The sequence below is a fragment of the Crocodylus porosus genome, unplaced genomic scaffold (genome assembly GCF_001723895.1).
Source record: "Crocodylus porosus isolate Cpor-Errol unplaced genomic scaffold, CroPor_comp1, whole genome shotgun sequence".
Taxonomy (NCBI): Eukaryota; Metazoa; Chordata; order Crocodylia; family Crocodylidae; genus Crocodylus; species Crocodylus porosus.
Window position 1 is genome coordinate 33,533,241 of NW_017728914.1, and position 16,034 is coordinate 33,549,274.

Consider the following 16,034-nt stretch of genomic DNA (forward strand, 5'->3'; position numbering starts at 1 on the left):
AGGGCAGAAGGCAGCTTGGTGCCGTTAGCACAGCGGGAGAGACTGGAGCTGGATGGGCACGTGGTGCTCCCAGTTAGAAGAGAGACTCCTGCCCCTTCCACCTCTCATGAAGGCTTTGCCTTCTGTTTCACCCTCCTTGTTCGGGAGACGCTGCCTGCGTGGGGGTGGTGGGTCGGGCATGGGTTTGGGGTCATCCCGGCTTGCTTGAAATAAGAACATTGAAGCTTGCTGGTGTTTGAACCAGAGCAGCAGTTGACCCTAAGTGTGTGCAGTCCCGCTGTCCTCCCAGCTCTGCCTTCCTCTCACTTGGCTCTGATGCTTGGAAAACCACTCTGCCCCTCTCCGGGGTGGCTAATGGACAGTGCTGGCCGCACGTGGTCCTGGCTGTGTTGCACGGGTGGGGCTGAGGATTTCTAGACCGCTGCTGCCAGCTGTGGACCCAGCACCGGAGATACCTGCATCGTTTGCATGTGCTCTGAGCCGTGTGTGATGAAACGGGGGTGTGCTCAGAGCTGCAGCTGCTTCGTCCTAGGTGTCCCCCGGGTGGCCTGGAGTAGTGGAATAAGTTGGTCCCCTAGGAACGGGACTGGGCTGTTACCATCACCATTTTCTGCCCTGCAAGGGTGGGTGAGCTGCCACCCAGGCGGTGACCCCTCTTCTGAAAATGCCCAACCTTGTTCCTCACTGGAGGAGTCTGATCTGGGTGACAGCTCTGCCCCCCGGTCCCCTCTCTCATGTGGCTGCTTGTCCTTTCTTCCCCTTTTTAGAAAAGAAGGCTGTAAAAGACAAGAAGAAGAAAAGCAAGAAGTCTTCTGGGCTGGAGCTAGGTGCAGATGGCTCTTCTGTTCACAAGAAGAAGAAAAAGAAGGTGGGTGTGGATGTTGTTCCTGTCCGTCAGGAACTTGTAGCACAAAATGGCCAATGTCCCAGGCTGCCCAGACAGAGGCGAGGGCCAGTCCGGCTGCTCCGAGTCACGGGGGAGACACCTCTGCTGGGGAAGGGGTAGAGGAGGCTAAAGGTAGCCCGGGAGGCCATGTTTTGGATGCCCCCTGAGCTGGTGGGGTAGCTGGGGCAGCTTTCCTCTCTGTCCTACCCCACCGTATTGGCAGTGCAGGGGTAGGCTCTGCTCTCCAAACTGTCCTCGCTCCCAAGGAGGGAAGTGTAGCTTTGCTGGGTGGGGCTGCCAGGCTTGTCCGTGTCACCAGGTAGTGGGGGTGTGTGTGGGGGGTGGAAACCCCAGCAACCCTTCCCAGCTTGCTTTGCTGTCTCGGAGAGAGGAGGCTTCTGCTGCCCAAAGCTGGAGGAGGTAAGGGAGATGCGGGGGGAGGCTGGACAATGCGGGAGTGATGAGAGCAGAGTCTCTGGACCACTAGAAAGCTCGTCTATCCCAGCCCAGAGAGCTGATGGAGGGGGAGAGCTGGGAGGGTGCAGAGAAGCCTCCAGTGGCCGACATGCTGTGGGACTGGCCCCGTGGGGTCCTCTACATGCAGCGCTTGTGCACGCCCGGCCGGTGAAACCATCGTCTCTCTCTGCTTCCTCTTAGAAGAAGAAAACCTCCGAGCCGGCGGGATCCACGTGAGGAGGTACGTGTCCCGTGGGGTTGGCCCTTCAGAGTGGTGAACTCCAGTAACCTGAAGCCAGTGCTTTTAAAGACCCGTTGTGTTTTGAGAAAAGCAGCATCGAACACGACAACCTCACAACAGGCAGAGGCGTGCGCACGCACACATGCACGCGTTTCTCTCCGGGAAGGCTGTGCTGTGCTGACAGACGCATGTTCCTAATTTTGCTCCCCATCCCCCCCACTAAAAGCCACTGTCCAAGCTCCCTGTGGCCAGAGTAGCTGGATGGTTGCCTTCTTCCCCCTCCTTGCATTGTACTTGGCTTTAGCTGAATTCACAGGGACTGAGCCAAAGCCAAGCACTGCTTTTTACAGGCCTGCAAGGGTGAAGCAACACGGCCTTTGTCTGGCGGAGGTACAGGCAGCCTAAGAGGAGCTTGTGAAGTTTTATTTTCCTTTTGCTCCCTGAACGGAAATCCCCAAGCTCTTAAGCTTATGGTTCCCACAGGTAGCAGGAGTGCAGTGAAGTGCGTCTCCCCTCCTAGCTGTCATGCATCAGCTTCAGCTTAAGCTGCAGGTCCCATGACCTCCCCTCCCTCCGCAGCTTCTCGCCCCACCAGTTCTGTCTGGCTTCTGGCACCCTTGGCCCAAGTGGTGTCGACTTGTCCCTGCTGCTTTGGAGAAGCCTGTGGACAGGCTGTTCAGAGAAGCGAAAGCAGCTCAGGATTTCCCTGTTGGAGGCAGCATCTTTTTCTGTCCTCTGGGGGTGAGGGGTTAAGTTGTCCGTATCTTTTTGGTTGTCCCCCCACTTTGGTCAGTGGACTTCCTGCCTGACCAGGCATGGCTAGGGAGGTTGCAAGGGTAGCACGTGGTCTCCTGGCAGAGAGAGGGGATGAGTTGTACCCCTGCTGCTGCCTGCAGGTGCCCGTTATATGAACAGGTTGGGGTTTTCCATTCCTCTTGCACAAGGGCCCTAAGACCCAGGAGGAAAATCCAGCACAAAATTCAAAGGAAAGCAACTGCTTTGAAGCATGCATGGAAGGGAGGGGAGCTTTCTGTCTCTGGGGCAGCATTAGGCTCCCCACGCTTCAGACTATCGTACGACCGCTGGGTTGGGGGGACGAGGGGTGGTACGTGGCTTTGGGGGGTTGGCTGCTCGTTGTGGGACTGGGACGTGCATGTTCCCCCTCCTCTCTTAACTCGCGTTTCTCTCTTGTGCCTAAAGCGCCGCCTGCCCCATGACTGCCGACGGTGAATGAATGGAGAAGTGTGGAAGTTGGAAAAGGGAAGCCCAGCAACATGAAAACTGTTTTTTGTTTGTTTGTTTTAAATCCTTTAAACTTCTAAATTGTAATTTATAAGGTCTTTTAACTGTGACTTGTAGAGCCGAGTGTTGTAACTCTGCCACCAACGCTTGGCTGGGGACAGAAGAAGAAAAGCTGGATGTCTTTTGCCCCTGTTCCCGAAGGCCCCCATCTGCTATTGCACTATTCCCAGAGAAGGAAGCAGCCCTTGGGAAGGACAAGCAGCGCTTCCCCCTCAGAGGAGACTATGGCTTCCCCTTGCTGAGAGGATGATGCAGCCGTCTCGTTCCCCTCCCTCCTCGCCCCAGAGCTCTATTTTTCAGAGGCAACTTCCACTCTTTGTGCGAGGGCCGCGTCTGTCTTTTTTGCTACCTACTGAAACATGGTTCTTTTTTGGGTTCACTTTTTATTACAGATAAAAACAAAAATGGGAGTTCACTGGGTCTCGCCCTCTCAGCGTCTCTATTCGCTTTGTCGGGCCTCTGAGGCAGGGGTGTCCCCGGCTTTTCCTGTGTGTGGGGGAGCTGGTCTCAAAAGGAAGATGGTGGGAGGATGGGTGAAATTCTCTCCCGGGGCTGCATCTGTGAGCCTTCAGCAAGAAGGCAGTGCCGCTGGCTCTAATGGAGGTCTTGGCAGGTCACTGAGGCCTTGGCTGCCTTGGCTTTGGTGTGAGAGAGTCCAAATAGGAACGGGGGTGGTCTCAAGGCAGGGACAGAGCAGCTCCCTGAGGTCAGTGAATAGCCCCAGGGGGGTTTGCTGCTCTAGGTGAGCTGAGCTTTGGCTTCTTTGGCCTTTTCCTTCCAGTTAATGTGAGGCTTTTAACTTGTATGGCAGGAGAGGACAGCTGGATGAAGGGGGCTGTTGGGTGAAGGAGGTGGGTATATAAAACCGCTTCCCCCTAACATAACAGAGGAAGGCAGGGGGTTGCTACGTTCCAGCCCGTGCTCATGGTGGGTCAAGGTCCCTTCTGATAGCCAATCGTTTGGGGGTATGAAGAACCCTCTGGCCACCGTCTCCCCCAGCTGCTGTAAATACTGCAAAGCTGGGAAGGAGCGCGGGGCTCTGGCCGGCAGGAGGTGTCGTGGCAGGAGTGGAGCAGTCGACACATGCTCTCAGTGCTCTCGGGTGGATAGCTTCAAAGGGGAGAAGTGGATGTAGGGGGCAATAGGGACAGGGTACGCGCATGCAACATGTTGGCTTTGCTGAGCAAGTGAAGCCAAAGTTGGCTGTATAGTGCTGGGGCAGGATTTGAGACTTGGAGCCCTAAAGAAATCTCTCGTGGCGCTGCTCTTCACTACACAGCTCCTGTGCCCCTTGCATGCCCCATGAAAGAGCTGTTGGCTTAGAGAGCCAGGGTGGTGCTGCACCAGACCCAAGAGACACCCAGTGTTTCAGAGCCTGGGCCAGCCAATTCTTTCCTGTGTTACAAGCAGCCAGGCTCCAGTCGGGGGGAGGGTACAGGGACCGTTCCTGGTGGTCTGGGAGCATAGTGCCTTCATGTAGAGAGCCGGTGATCAGATGTGTCTGTTCTTGGGGACGGGACTGCAGGTCTCAGCTGCCTTGGGAAAGCCCACTGTCTGCTGAAGGCTTCCTACTCCATACCCTCCTAGCAGGCCCTAGCTATAGTCCCCCTCCCCTACTCCAAGTGTGAGTTGAAGCCGAATCGTTAAGCACGGGAGTGTGGGTGTAATCAATTGACATCATCTGAAAGAAGAATTGGTAAAGGCACTTGGCAGGAATTTTGCTTCTGGCGTCTGATCTCAACTTCCAAATCCAGGAGCTGCTGTCTGGTGTTATTGCTGGATGTGGGGGTACCATCGACCCTGTCGGGGCATTTGTAAAGATTACAGCTTTTGATGAATTGCTGTGCCGTGTGTTAGGCATTGCATTTGCACAGGGGCTATCCAAGATGTTCATCTTGTGACGGGTTTTGAAGCACCCATCTCCACATCTCAGTTTGTTCGGCCTGACCCACGCTTTTCCGTCAAGGTTGTGCTTAAGGTTGGGAGACTCATTTGGTGCTGGGGTAAAACACGGTAGGAATAGATCTACCCAGTAAAAGAAGAGGGGAGCTACCAGGCCAGGTCTAGAGCATGCCTTGGCCAAAAAGGGATAAGGCAAGTGCTAAGGGCTAGGGCAGTGCAGAGTCTGTTCAAAGCTACAGGCAGTGGCAGGACAAAAGGGAATTGGTTCCCAGCCCTGCAGCCTTCTCTGCTAGGTGGGGTCCAAGGGAGCAGAGATTGTCCTGCTTCAACAACCGCTCCAGGAAGGGGTGTGAGTACTTGCCTCTAAATTCGCCAGTGGAGAAGGCTTCTGGGGCTGGCTGCATGCTCCCTCCTTCCAGACTGGGGAATAGCTGAGCTCCCCAGGGGCGAGGGGGGAGGAGCTGTTTAGGTACTAAGCAGTGTGACTGGATGGGGAGCTGGTGGTGCGTGGAGCACTGAGATGCTTTGAGAAGGAGCATGGAGCCCCTCCACCATGGAAATATGGATAAGGGGGTCTGGGCCCATGCGCATGCATGTGCACGTGCAGCTCCGTGCACGGAGGGGCACGGACAAGCTGAAAAAACACGAGAGCCTGATGGATGGAATAACTGAGCCAGCTTGCACAAGCAGTCTCCGTGTCAAAAGTTTATTTGAAATCAACTTCTTTCCCTTGGAATCAAGGTTGGGATCACACACATTTACACTCGGCGTCTAGCTCCAGGATTAGCTCTTACCCTCCCCATTACAGAAACATCCAAATTAATCCAAGTTTCTAATTTGTTTCCTCTTAACCTTTATCTGCCTATGGGTTTAAAAAACAAAAGGAAGGAAGCCTGCACTCCTCTAGGTTTCTAATGTTTCTGCAGCTTACCTATTGCAGTTAAAAAGCTTGGAGCTCTGTTGCTGCTGCATTCAAGGTCTGTTCAGTATAAGAAAGTAGTAAAAGGCCTTAGCATGAAATCATCTCTATCCTTATCTACAATCTCCTTAACTGGAGAGGCTTTCCCCCACCATACAAAGGTGGTCTGTGTGCTGGGAAGCACTGGGTCATCTGATCCAGTGACCGCTGCCTGCAATGGGTTATTCCATAAAGGAGGGGAAATGGAGCATGTGTCCTACCTTCTGTATTTAATATCTGCCTAAAAACTGCTCTGAGGCTTATTGAGCTTACAGGCTATACTGCAGATAGCATCAGATAGACGGAGGGTCTACTCAAAGTACCTGTGCGGGTATCTTCAGCTGCCTGATTAGCCAAAAGGTGCCCAGGGGTCTAGGCACTGAACTGCCCCATCTGCCTCGGCTGGAGGTGAATACAAGGGCACACTTGTGCTTTCTTGTCTAAAAACCCTCCTAATATTAAGCTGGGTTTCTGCAGTGCATTTTAGCATGGGGTGAGAAAGCCGCCAGCAAACAAGGATTTACAACCAACCCAACGTCCGGCCCTGCTAAGGGGATAAATATTAATAAATGCTGAACAGAGGAGCTCAGAGGCTGCTGCTGTTAATGTGATTCAGGAAAGCGGTATAAAAGCATGAGGGAAATAGAGCAGGGATGTGAGCTGTGCCTCTGCGTCGTGGTGGCTTTGCATCTTGGTGCAAGAGGCCAGAGGTGCCCGGCATCTGCCTTTACTTGGTGATTTCTGGGGAGACGGGGAGAAAAGAAAGTGAGGGATGAGAGCGGTGGAAGCAATGCTCAGTACCCCCAGCTGCCTTTCTTTCAGTGGTCAGAGCATTTCTTCCTCCTCCATTCCCTGCATGCTGATGCCAAAGACGAAGCCCCTGCCCGCCCAGATCCACAGCAGGATGGGATTTCGCCCAGCATCGGTGACAGCCCGCAGCATCCCCGCAGGGGCAGGACATGAATCCCTGCTGGATTCTTCTTGTTGCTCTTCGTCCCAGCCCAGTATGGGTCTAGGACCACGTATGCCTGGGCCTTTGCCTCTCATCTTTGAGCGTATCTACACCTCCCAACCATCTTCTGCCCCAGTCCACATGCACTCCCCCATTTCCCAAACCTGAGCACTATTCATTGCCCCTTCCAAGAAGCCCCCTTCGCCACCGAGCTGCCACAGCTGGCGATGCTGGACTGGCGTGGTCTCATACCTTTGTCCAGCTTCAGCTGCTCCACGCCGGAGAACAGCAAGTCCTCGGGCTCTTCACCTGCAGGGAAGGGCAAAGACAGCTTCAGCATTGGCAGCCAGCCATCAAAGCCTACCCGACTACCCAGCCAAGCTAGCCCTGTCCCTCCTACCCCATATCAGCCTCTACTACTGCTATGTTCACACGTGATTGCCACCAGCCCCAGACACCAAAGTGGGCTCAGAAATTCCTCTGCACCAGCATCAGCTCATCTAAAGTGTCTCATTTCTCTGGGCCTCGCTACCCGCTGGGTTTGGTATTGTCTTGTTCATAGATTCATAGATGCTAGGGTTGGAAAGGTCCTCAACAAATCATCAAGTCCGACTCCTTGCCATGGCAGGAAGGAGTGGTGGGGTCAGATGACCCCAGCCAGATGCCTACCCAGCCTTCTCTTAAAGACCCCCAAGGTAGGGGAAAGCACCCTCTGACTCTTCAGGGGGCCTGGCATAACAGTGCGATGAAAATGGGGAAATCTCAAATCACCTCCTCTTCTGCCTTTGCAGACAAAGACCCTGAATATATTCCAGGGAGGCTCTTTGGGGTGCTGGGAGTGCGTGGGCTCGAACCCACATTGGTCACAGCTGAGATTGTCCTACTGCTCTGGTTCTCTAAAGTAGAGTCACCACACGTGATTTCCACACTGGGATGATCTTGGCCATCTCCATGTCATGAAGACAGCAAGGACTGAAGCTGCTCTTCCTACATTTTTTGCAGGACTCCGTGCAGAAGTGATGGTAGCAGTGTGCTGGCACCAGTAAGGGGCAATGCGATTCCTCTGTCTTGGGCCATGAGTGCGCAGGGGGTAGGAATAATACAGAGGCTTGACTCTTCAGCCAGCTGGGAGGGACCATGACAGCCCAACCTCAGCTGTTATCTCCACAATCCTTGTCCTCGGCTCCAGATACACAGCACCTCTCATGGTGTTACCTGGGATCTTCCCCCCACCCGAGCTCCGGCGTCCGATCCTGGGAGGTGCCCCACAACTCTGTATTTAGCCACCCTAAAGCCTCGTCAGCTCAGACAAGCCAGAGTTTATGCAAAACGAGGCAGCTGCTGCATGCGTCTCTTGCTCCTCTCCCCCTTCCCCGCACAGGTGAAGAGCCATGAGCTCCATACCACGACAGCTGAGCTTCTCACGGGTGTCAGTGCCTTCCACCTTGGTGCCGTTTTTGTAGACACACCAGCAGTAGCCCGTGCTGGCATGGCATTGCTTGGGGAGGTAGTCTCCATTTTCATCGCACTGTGGGTGGAATCGGCCTGGGTAGACGCCTCTAGGGCTGGCCTCCGCTTGGCATTTAGTTTGCACTAGTGATAAGCACAGGAAATACTGTGAATATATTTCACTCTTCCCTGCATGGTGGTGTTGGTGGGGGGGCGGGTCTGTATAAACCTCCAAGACCCTTGGAAGCCCCGAGTCAAACCAAGTGGCAGCCTGTCTGAGCATGGAAAAGGTTGCAGGGCATGAGTGCCCTGAAGCTCTCAGCCACCCTGTTGTGACCCTATCTGGGGGGTAGAAGGGGGAGCATCAATACAAATGCTTCTTAACAGAAAAAGAATCCTAATTTGATTGCAGCAGCCTTATTCCTGCACAGGATTTCTCCCAGGGAACCTATTTAGCCTAATGATAGCAACTGGTAATGGCTGCTGCTTCATGGAGGCATTCTCATAAATTCTGCTAATGGAGATGCATCCAGGCACTGCTGGGTGACTAATTGCTGTGAAGTTCCAGGCATCGGGGCTTTTAGCACAGACACTAAATGAAGATTAAAAGGAGGAAAAAAAGAGCAAATCCCAGCAAACCCTCCATGTCAGCGCCAGTATCCGACATGGGATTTCAGGTAGTTCTACACTCTTTCTTTTTTGTTTTTTTCCCCCCGCAGATATTTAATCTTTTGAAACGCTGTCTTGTCCCATCCCGTGGGCAAAGCCTGCATGCATTGCTTGCTAGAGCTGGGGCTGAATCAGAGCAAGGGGTCATCCGCAAGGATGCCCCGTGGCTGTGAGAACTCAGATAGGAGTTTTGCTTCCATCATGACACAGATGGTGAGACAGGGTGAAAAGCAGAACCCACTTCAGTGCAATGGGCTGGTGCTCAGGGCAAACCCCTGGACTGCCAAGAGACAAAATGCTGAACACTATTTCCATGGAGTTTCTTTTTTCTATCAGAAGAAGGCCCTCACTGCTACCACATGGGGACCCAACTTTGCAAAACCTCTGACTCGAAGTGGGCTTCTCTATGCAACCAGGCTATGAGAGCTCAGAAAAGGAGAGCCCTTGTTGTTAGGTCTTCTGCTAGCTCCTACCTTTGTCCACCTTTCTGGCCCTACAATAGCAGCTAGGGTGCAGGAGAGAAGAGGGAGCAAAAACTCAGAGGAAGGGAAAGATCCCTCAATACTGCAGAGCAAACCCAGGCCAAGGGTGCCTCTGAGATGCTCTGACCCGTGGGTGGTACCACGGCAGCATGAGACTCATCTTAACCCTCAAGCAATTTGGTGACCTGTAAGCCTGCTACCTTTCACTGCCGGCATCTTAGTGGGTTCCTCGGTTTGGGGCTTTTTTGCCATCTCGAAGAGCAGCCACTTGTGCATCCAGGACTCAAAGGACTGCAAGAGACCGAACCAAGGAAAAGGAACAACAGTTAGCATCAGTGCACGCTGCAAAGGCAAATGCAAATGCACCGGGCAGCTGGCACGGACCTCCCCCGTCACCTTCCATCTCGGCAGGGCGATACTAGAGACACCGCAGCCTTCGCTGCATGAACGCTGAGCGTCTCAGGGCTCGGTATCCTTTTGTCTCCCCCCCAGAGACAGAGGCATGCCCACTCCACCTCCTGCCCAGGTCCATGTTCCCTGGAAGAAGGGCTAGGCATGAAGCAGCTGGAGCGCTAGCCAGGTGACCAAGTGTGAGCACTGACCTGCCAGTCAGAGTAGGTCATGGAGCTCTTCAGGTGTTTCAGGTTCTCCATCATGGAGTTTCTGAGCTCAGGGAACATCTTGCTTGGATCACCCATCTGCAAGTCACCAAAAGAGGCAGGAATGAATAGAGGGCACATGTGCCTACTTCACATGGATGCCACAAAGCCAAAGAAGCTCACGCCAGCTGGAAGCCAGCTCCCAGGGATGGAGAGAAGCCCCAGCTGCCACTATAAGGCAGTAAGTCCCCCAGGCGGGTACGTGGGCAGACCAGGAGACAAAGGACTATAAAAGTGAGGCTTCTCATACCTCAATGGCTCCCCTCACCACCCCAAGACAGGCTGAAGAAGCGGAAAGAAAGGGATCAGTTTGCCTGTGTGGCCCAGACATGCAGACACAGGAGTCTGATGGGGCAGGTACCGGGTGCCCAGGTGCACGGAGGAGGCTCTTACCAGCAGCAGATGCTTGACCTGATCTTCAGTCTTGTTGCTAGCTGGGCCTGAGTTGTCCATGGGCTGGGGAGAGAATTCAAATGGACACAGTCAGGGTAAAGACTGGAAGCAGATCTGGAGCGAGAGCAGGAAAGGTGGGACCTGGCCAGCCCCTGTGGCATTTGCGTTCGACACACAAGCGCGAGCCCAAGAACCATCAGCAGAATGACTTGCCCCCCTCGGGGTGGGTAGAAACACTGGATTTCAAGGCCCAGTTTAATGAAGGCCCATCAGAGCTTGTGTTGTCTTCTTGCATAGGGCAGGCAGAAGAGCTGGCAGTGGGGGATGCTGAACAAACCACTGCCTACTGTTTCTCCTTTCCAGCCCCTGCCTGCTCATTGCTCGGATTTGGCCCTAACTGCAGCAAACTAACGAGACAGAGCAAGAAGCGAATGGGCAGTGGGATGGGGACCCCAGGATCACTGGAGCAAGGGGAGGCAAAGATGTCAGTCCCAACCCAGTTCCCGGTGGGCAGGTTGCAATACCCAAAGGAGACGCACCAGCTACCCCAAAACCCCCTGGCAGTTGCGGTAATCCCAGTGGGACTGAGCAAGCCCTACAGCGATTGTCCCTGCCCAAGGGCAGTTGGGAAACAGGAGGTCCAGGCCACATCCCTGGTGGAACAAAGCCTGGGTCAGGAGTGGAGGCTGAGAAAGGCTGCATCCTGCCTCAGTCACTCACAACCTGGACACCAAGCTTGGAAGGAGCCAGGCAATTGGAGTCCCAAGAGGACTAGGAATTGGCTGCGGTTACAGCCATTTCGAGAGGGACCCGGTGGTTGCCTCTTACCCCGGCATCCATCTTTGATGCAAGCGGCAGCTCCCTCATGGCCATGGGCATGCTGATCATCGCCATCTTCATCTTGTTAGAGGACTTGCCTGGAAGGGGAAGAGAGGCATAAAAAAAAAGAAGAAAAGACCATTCTCAACTCTACCCCCCACACGTCTGTTCTGGGGGTGACTTCTCCTCAAAACTGGAGTCAAGTCAGCAAGTGGATCCCCAGGTTTTAATTGCATGAAACTCAACCCAAAGATGAGGTTTAAAACGAATGAAGCCACCAACACTGTGGCCAGTGCTCCAGCTACCCCTGGTAAAGTCCAGATGATTTCCCATGATTTGCACTGGGGAGAGAGGTGGCAGAGAGCTACCTGGTGCCTGCTCAGATCATCCCACGGGCAAATAAGGAGAGAGACTCACCTTGGGGGAGTTTCCTGCTCATTGACTCCAGCTGCAGCGTTTGCGTGGTCTTGGTGAGCTTGCTGATGTGGTTGCTCTGCTGATACACAAAGTAGACGGTCACGGCCTGGCCGGCAAGCAGCAGGGCCACCAGGATGGAGAGTGCAGAGTAAACTGCTCCACGGCTGCAGACAATCCTGGAAGACACAAGGGAGAAGGAGGTGAGGCTGCTGCAATCTGGGACCTGCTCACCCAAAAGCAGAAACTGCCCATCCAACCTGCTCTCCACATTAAAGTCATGGCCTGAAAATGGGGTTATTAGCTCAGTTTCTAGTGCTAGACTGGAGCACCGCTGTTCCCAGGTTTTTCCTTGTGGGGACTTTTTCACAGGACCAAAGAGTGGAGGAAATTTGTTCTGGGTATTCATCCTGAACCTGCCCTTTTGGAGAAGTCATCCCATTGACTTCCCCTGAACTCCGTGTGCCACCTTTGATAAGGACTCTCCTGCCTTGGGGCAAAACGCGTTTTGTAAATCAAGCCAAATGAAATGCGTGGAGGCTGCATTTGTCATGCAGAAGTGAGATGGGGGTGCTAGCCTCTCTTCTCTGCATGCAAGATCTGCTGGGGGAAGTGAAAGTTTTATGAGAGGTGGGAAGTGCATAGTACATTTTCGTGACTGGGTGGAGAGGGGGGTTGGCTGGAAAAAAAAATAGTATTAAGCATCTCTGAGACTTCAAAGAGAGGCCAAATTAAGCTAAGAGGAGGAATTTCTGAAGTCATGTATGGTTTCTTTGCGGGTATGGCAGTTCAGTTGGATTCCAATGCCTTTTCCTTCCATATTTTCCAGGCTTTCCTGATTTAGGGTATGATCCACTGCCAGTTGAAGGCAGTGGCAAGATTACTTCTCCTGGGCACTGGATCAGCCCTCCTGGTATCCTCAGCTTCACAGTCTATGGGAAAAACTGGAGTCTACAGAAGACCAGCTTTATTACTTCTCCTGGTGTGCCTGAAATACATCTGTTGCACGTGCTTAAGAGAGAAAGGACTCAACAAGCAACAACTGCAAGAGTCACACACAGAACAGAGACCTTGCAAATCAGTCTGAAAAAATAACACAAGGGTAGATCCTTTCATGAGCAGGAATTACTTTGCTCGTGATGGGGAGGGATACACGGGTGACTGGGTGGCAAAGAAGGATTTGATGGTGTACAAGGAGTACTACTGCAGAGCAAATGGTAAATACAACCCTCCTACTCCTCTGCACTTGTATTCACTCCTGCGTTTTCTCACTGTTTTATCTTTCATGATTTAACAATTACAGTTCCTTTGTGAGTTCATTTATTTCCCTTTATTTTATTAACAGAAATTTTTAAGCACCGTATTTTTTTCAACATAGCTGAAACAAATTGCTTTCAGAGGGGACAGCCAACGTGCTTTCAGACACCTTCCCATTGGCTTTGATTTCCTGGTGAAACTTTCACAAACGGTGCAGCCCAGCACTTTGGGGTGAGGAAAAAGAAATGATGAGACTAGTGGGGTGAAACGCAGTGAAAGGAACTCAGCTGGGAACGTCACAAGCGTTGGTAGATGGATGTCAGATTTCAAGAGGGCAAGTCCAGCCTCAGGCACACGCACACAGCTCTCACTGAAGCCAGCGGGCGCTGGGCTTGGGATTCAACGTAAGCTCTGGCTGTTGCTTAAACTAGAGTGAGTTAGCAAAAAGTCTCAAAAGAAATGACTGGTGTCGTAGGAGGGCCAAGGAAGGGGTTATGGATGGAGAGGAGTCCGGTCTAGCGGTGCAATTCCACCTTGCGAAGGATGAGATCACCCAGGAGCTGCGCAGTCGTGTTGGGTCCCTCGTACCTGGCCTGGCACCCCTGCAGCCTGTGACTGCAAGGCAGCCTGGCAGATGTAACTGCCAGGGAGAGGAAGGTGCTGCAGAAAAAGCAGCAAAATGGATCAGAGAGAGACCCTCAACTCACTAACCAGATGGCAAGAACCCATCAAGGGTGGATCCAGTCCAAGGACACCGGAAATAAGCCTGTGGGGTTTGTGGCAGGAGAGGGAACACCTTTTTGTTTTAAAGGAATACGGACTCGTGGTCGAGGCGATATAAAATCTAGTCGGTCTAATAAATGCTATCACCTCGACCATGAGTCCTGATTGTTTTTTGCCTCTAGACCAAGACGGCTACAACCTGGATACCCGACACCTTTTTGTTTGAAGAAGTTGTAGCTGCTTCTTCTATTCAAAACCAGATACAGCAAACTCCTCGCCACTGATTTCATAGGAGCTGAATCCGCTCGCTCTCTCTCTCTCTGTGTTATCGGCGTTCAAACACTATCTCCATCCTGCCGTCCTTCTGCGAGCTCTTCTGCCTGGAAACCCCTGACGTCATGAGATCTCTGGTGTCTCATTAGCAGTGGATGTGTGACTTGGCTTGTGGTTACAGAAATGGGGAAATAACTTAGTGGAAGGCAGCCAACCTGAAAACAATGATTACCCCACCTTGGCTCAAATTCACCATTTTATGCAGAACAGAGGAAAAGATCTTTCCCAAAGCCCATCCAGGGGAGGATATAAGATGCACGGACAGTCAGAGAGACAGACCAGAGGACAGAGATCCCCAAGCAGCTGGATAAGTGGAGCGCAGGAGATCCTGCTCCCCCAGGCCACACCTCCAGAAATGGGGTGGCAAAGGCTCCGGACATGGCATTGAGGAACTAAAAAACGTGGCATGGAGTAATTAAAAAATGACTGATTGATTACATGTCGTTCATGCAGACCCCACCCTCTGAGCACACACCACTGCGGATGGGGTCAAACTCTGCCGACGAGTCTGGTACTGGGGCAGGGAGGGGGCAGGTCTGAGCAGGGCGTGGGACCCAAAGGCAGGACGAACAGCACAGGGCAAGAGGAAGCCACGACTGCAAGAACTTAACACAACATGATTCCCCGGTGGGGCTGGGGTTACATGGGGCGAGACCGCAGGCTTGGTCGAAGGCTCCCGAGCCGGCTGGGTAGACAGGGGCAAACACCCCCAGGCAAACCGTCGCCTCCCTCAGTGTCTCCCTCCTGCACACGAAAAGCTTTGGGAGAGGTTGGCAGACCCTGGCATGGATATTTCCCGGGCTGGCAGAGATGCGCCCTGACCGATGTCACTTCTCACAAGGCAAACAGGCTCCTTGCGAGTCCAGGAGGGCAGGGGGAAGTCAAAGGTCCAACTTCCAGCCCTAGAGAAATCCCCCGACTCCATCAGCCAAGCCCCTCTCCCCCCTCCGCCTGTATACTCACCCCCCGCCCTCCTTTCTCCCCCCACCCAAGGCACACAAAGGAAAGAGGTGGGAAAGAGATACCGCCGTGATGTCGAGCGCATGGTCAGGGCAGGCGCGGTGGTCTGCTCTGGGGTGGAGATCAGGTCGCTCCGGTCCTCTTCCATGGCTCTGGCTGGCCCCTGGGGTGGTGGTGGAGCGCTGGCTGCTCCCTGCTCTGCCACCGGCTGAGACTGAAAAAGAAATTGGCTTCTGTTCCTTTGAACCTTCTGGAAGCCCCCAAAACAAGGAAGTGAAAGTTTCACGGTCTCAACAGTTGGAAATACCCAGCCAACCCTGCCCGCCCCCCTAAGACCACATATAGACTTCAGCCGGACACATCGGCTCAGGTGCAAGAGTGGCGATTATCCGATTGGCCGCTCGCGGCAGCATCACTGGTTTCCAAGCAAATGTTTGCATTCTCGGTCCTCAGCCCATAGAGTGAGAACTGAGCTGCTGAGAACAAGGGAAAAGGAGTTTCCTCGTGTCTCAGCTCTGACATCCCAAAGAGGAATAAGGCCCTGCTCCCAGCCCAGCCCTGCAGCAAGAGGGTTCACAGCCTAACGGGGGACCCGCACCCCCTGCAAGGTCCAGCCACCTGCCCCCGTGCTGGCCCGTGCTCCCCGAGCACGTTCAAAAGCAAGCCTCCGGACTTAGCGGCAGGTTTTTGCTCCCTGCTATGAGCCGCCCCATTATTTTCAGACTCCGAGAGCTAGATGCTGTGCTGACCCTAAGGCAGCAAATGACTTGCAGCGTTATTGCACCACCCAGGCACCTGGTCCTTAGCTTTCACGTATTTTCACTTGCCAGGAGAAATATGAGGCTTCTCCTTGGCACTGACTCAGTCCCGTCATCTCTTGTGCTAATTAATCAGGGCTGCCTCACCCCTCCCTCACAGTCAGAAGAGGGGTCCCTTATTAAACAGCACCCCCAAACCTTCAAAAGCAGAACAAAACACACAATTCTGAGATTAAAAAAAAAAAAAAAGGCATTTTCCTTTGGGCTGAGCTCTCTGCTTTTTTTTTTTTCTTTTGGGCTGGTTAACACATCAGCTCCTCAAGCAGGAGAGTATGTAAAAAGCATTGGTCTCTGCTTTATCCCCCCCAGCCCTCAACCTGGCCTCTCTTTCCTACTTCAAATTGCTGCCAGCTTGTACTGG

The 16,034-nt window shown here is 53.2% G+C and overlaps 2 protein-coding genes across 2 annotated transcripts in view; one reads left to right on the forward strand and one right to left on the reverse strand.

Moving 5' to 3' along the window:
* Positions 1–3,305, forward strand: part of TCOF1 (treacle ribosome biogenesis factor 1) — a 28,741-nt gene extending 25,436 nt beyond the window's left edge. The window contains exons 18-20 of the mRNA XM_019534737.1: positions 768–868; positions 1,544–1,583; positions 2,784–3,305. Coding sequence (XP_019390282.1) covers positions 768–868; positions 1,544–1,579 — 137 coding nt within the window. The 3' untranslated portion in view covers positions 1,580–1,583; positions 2,784–3,305. The remainder of the gene's footprint in view (positions 1–767; positions 869–1,543; positions 1,584–2,783) is intronic.
* A 2,169-nt stretch (positions 3,306–5,474) lies between these two features.
* On the reverse strand, positions 5,475–15,143 carry CD74 (CD74 molecule). Its single transcript, XM_019535230.1, has 9 exons — positions 14,921–15,143; positions 11,586–11,761; positions 11,178–11,266; positions 10,350–10,412; positions 9,900–9,995; positions 9,498–9,588; positions 8,102–8,290; positions 6,950–7,006; positions 5,475–6,486 (listed from the first exon to the last, which is right to left on the reverse strand). The coding sequence occupies exons 1-9, from the start codon at positions 15,001–15,003 to the stop codon at positions 6,473–6,475; spliced, it is 858 nt and encodes a 285-aa protein (XP_019390775.1). The 5' UTR covers positions 15,004–15,143; the 3' UTR covers positions 5,475–6,472.
* Positions 15,144–16,034: the final 891 nt, after the last annotated feature.

Excerpts from the sequence above, each read along its gene's own strand:
- CD74 (XM_019535230.1), bottom strand. The coding sequence starts at position 15,003 with ATGGAAGAGGACCGGAGCGACCTGATCTCCACCCCAGAGCAGACCACC. Across the intron at positions 11,762-14,920 it reads ATGCGCTCGACATCACGGCG|GATTGTCTGCAGCCGTGGAG; the intron begins GTATCTCTTTCC and ends TGTGTCTTCCAG. Across the intron at positions 9,996-10,349 it reads AGGTCAAGCATCTGCTGCTG|ATGGGTGATCCAAGCAAGAT; the intron begins GTAAGAGCCTCC and ends GGTGACTTGCAG.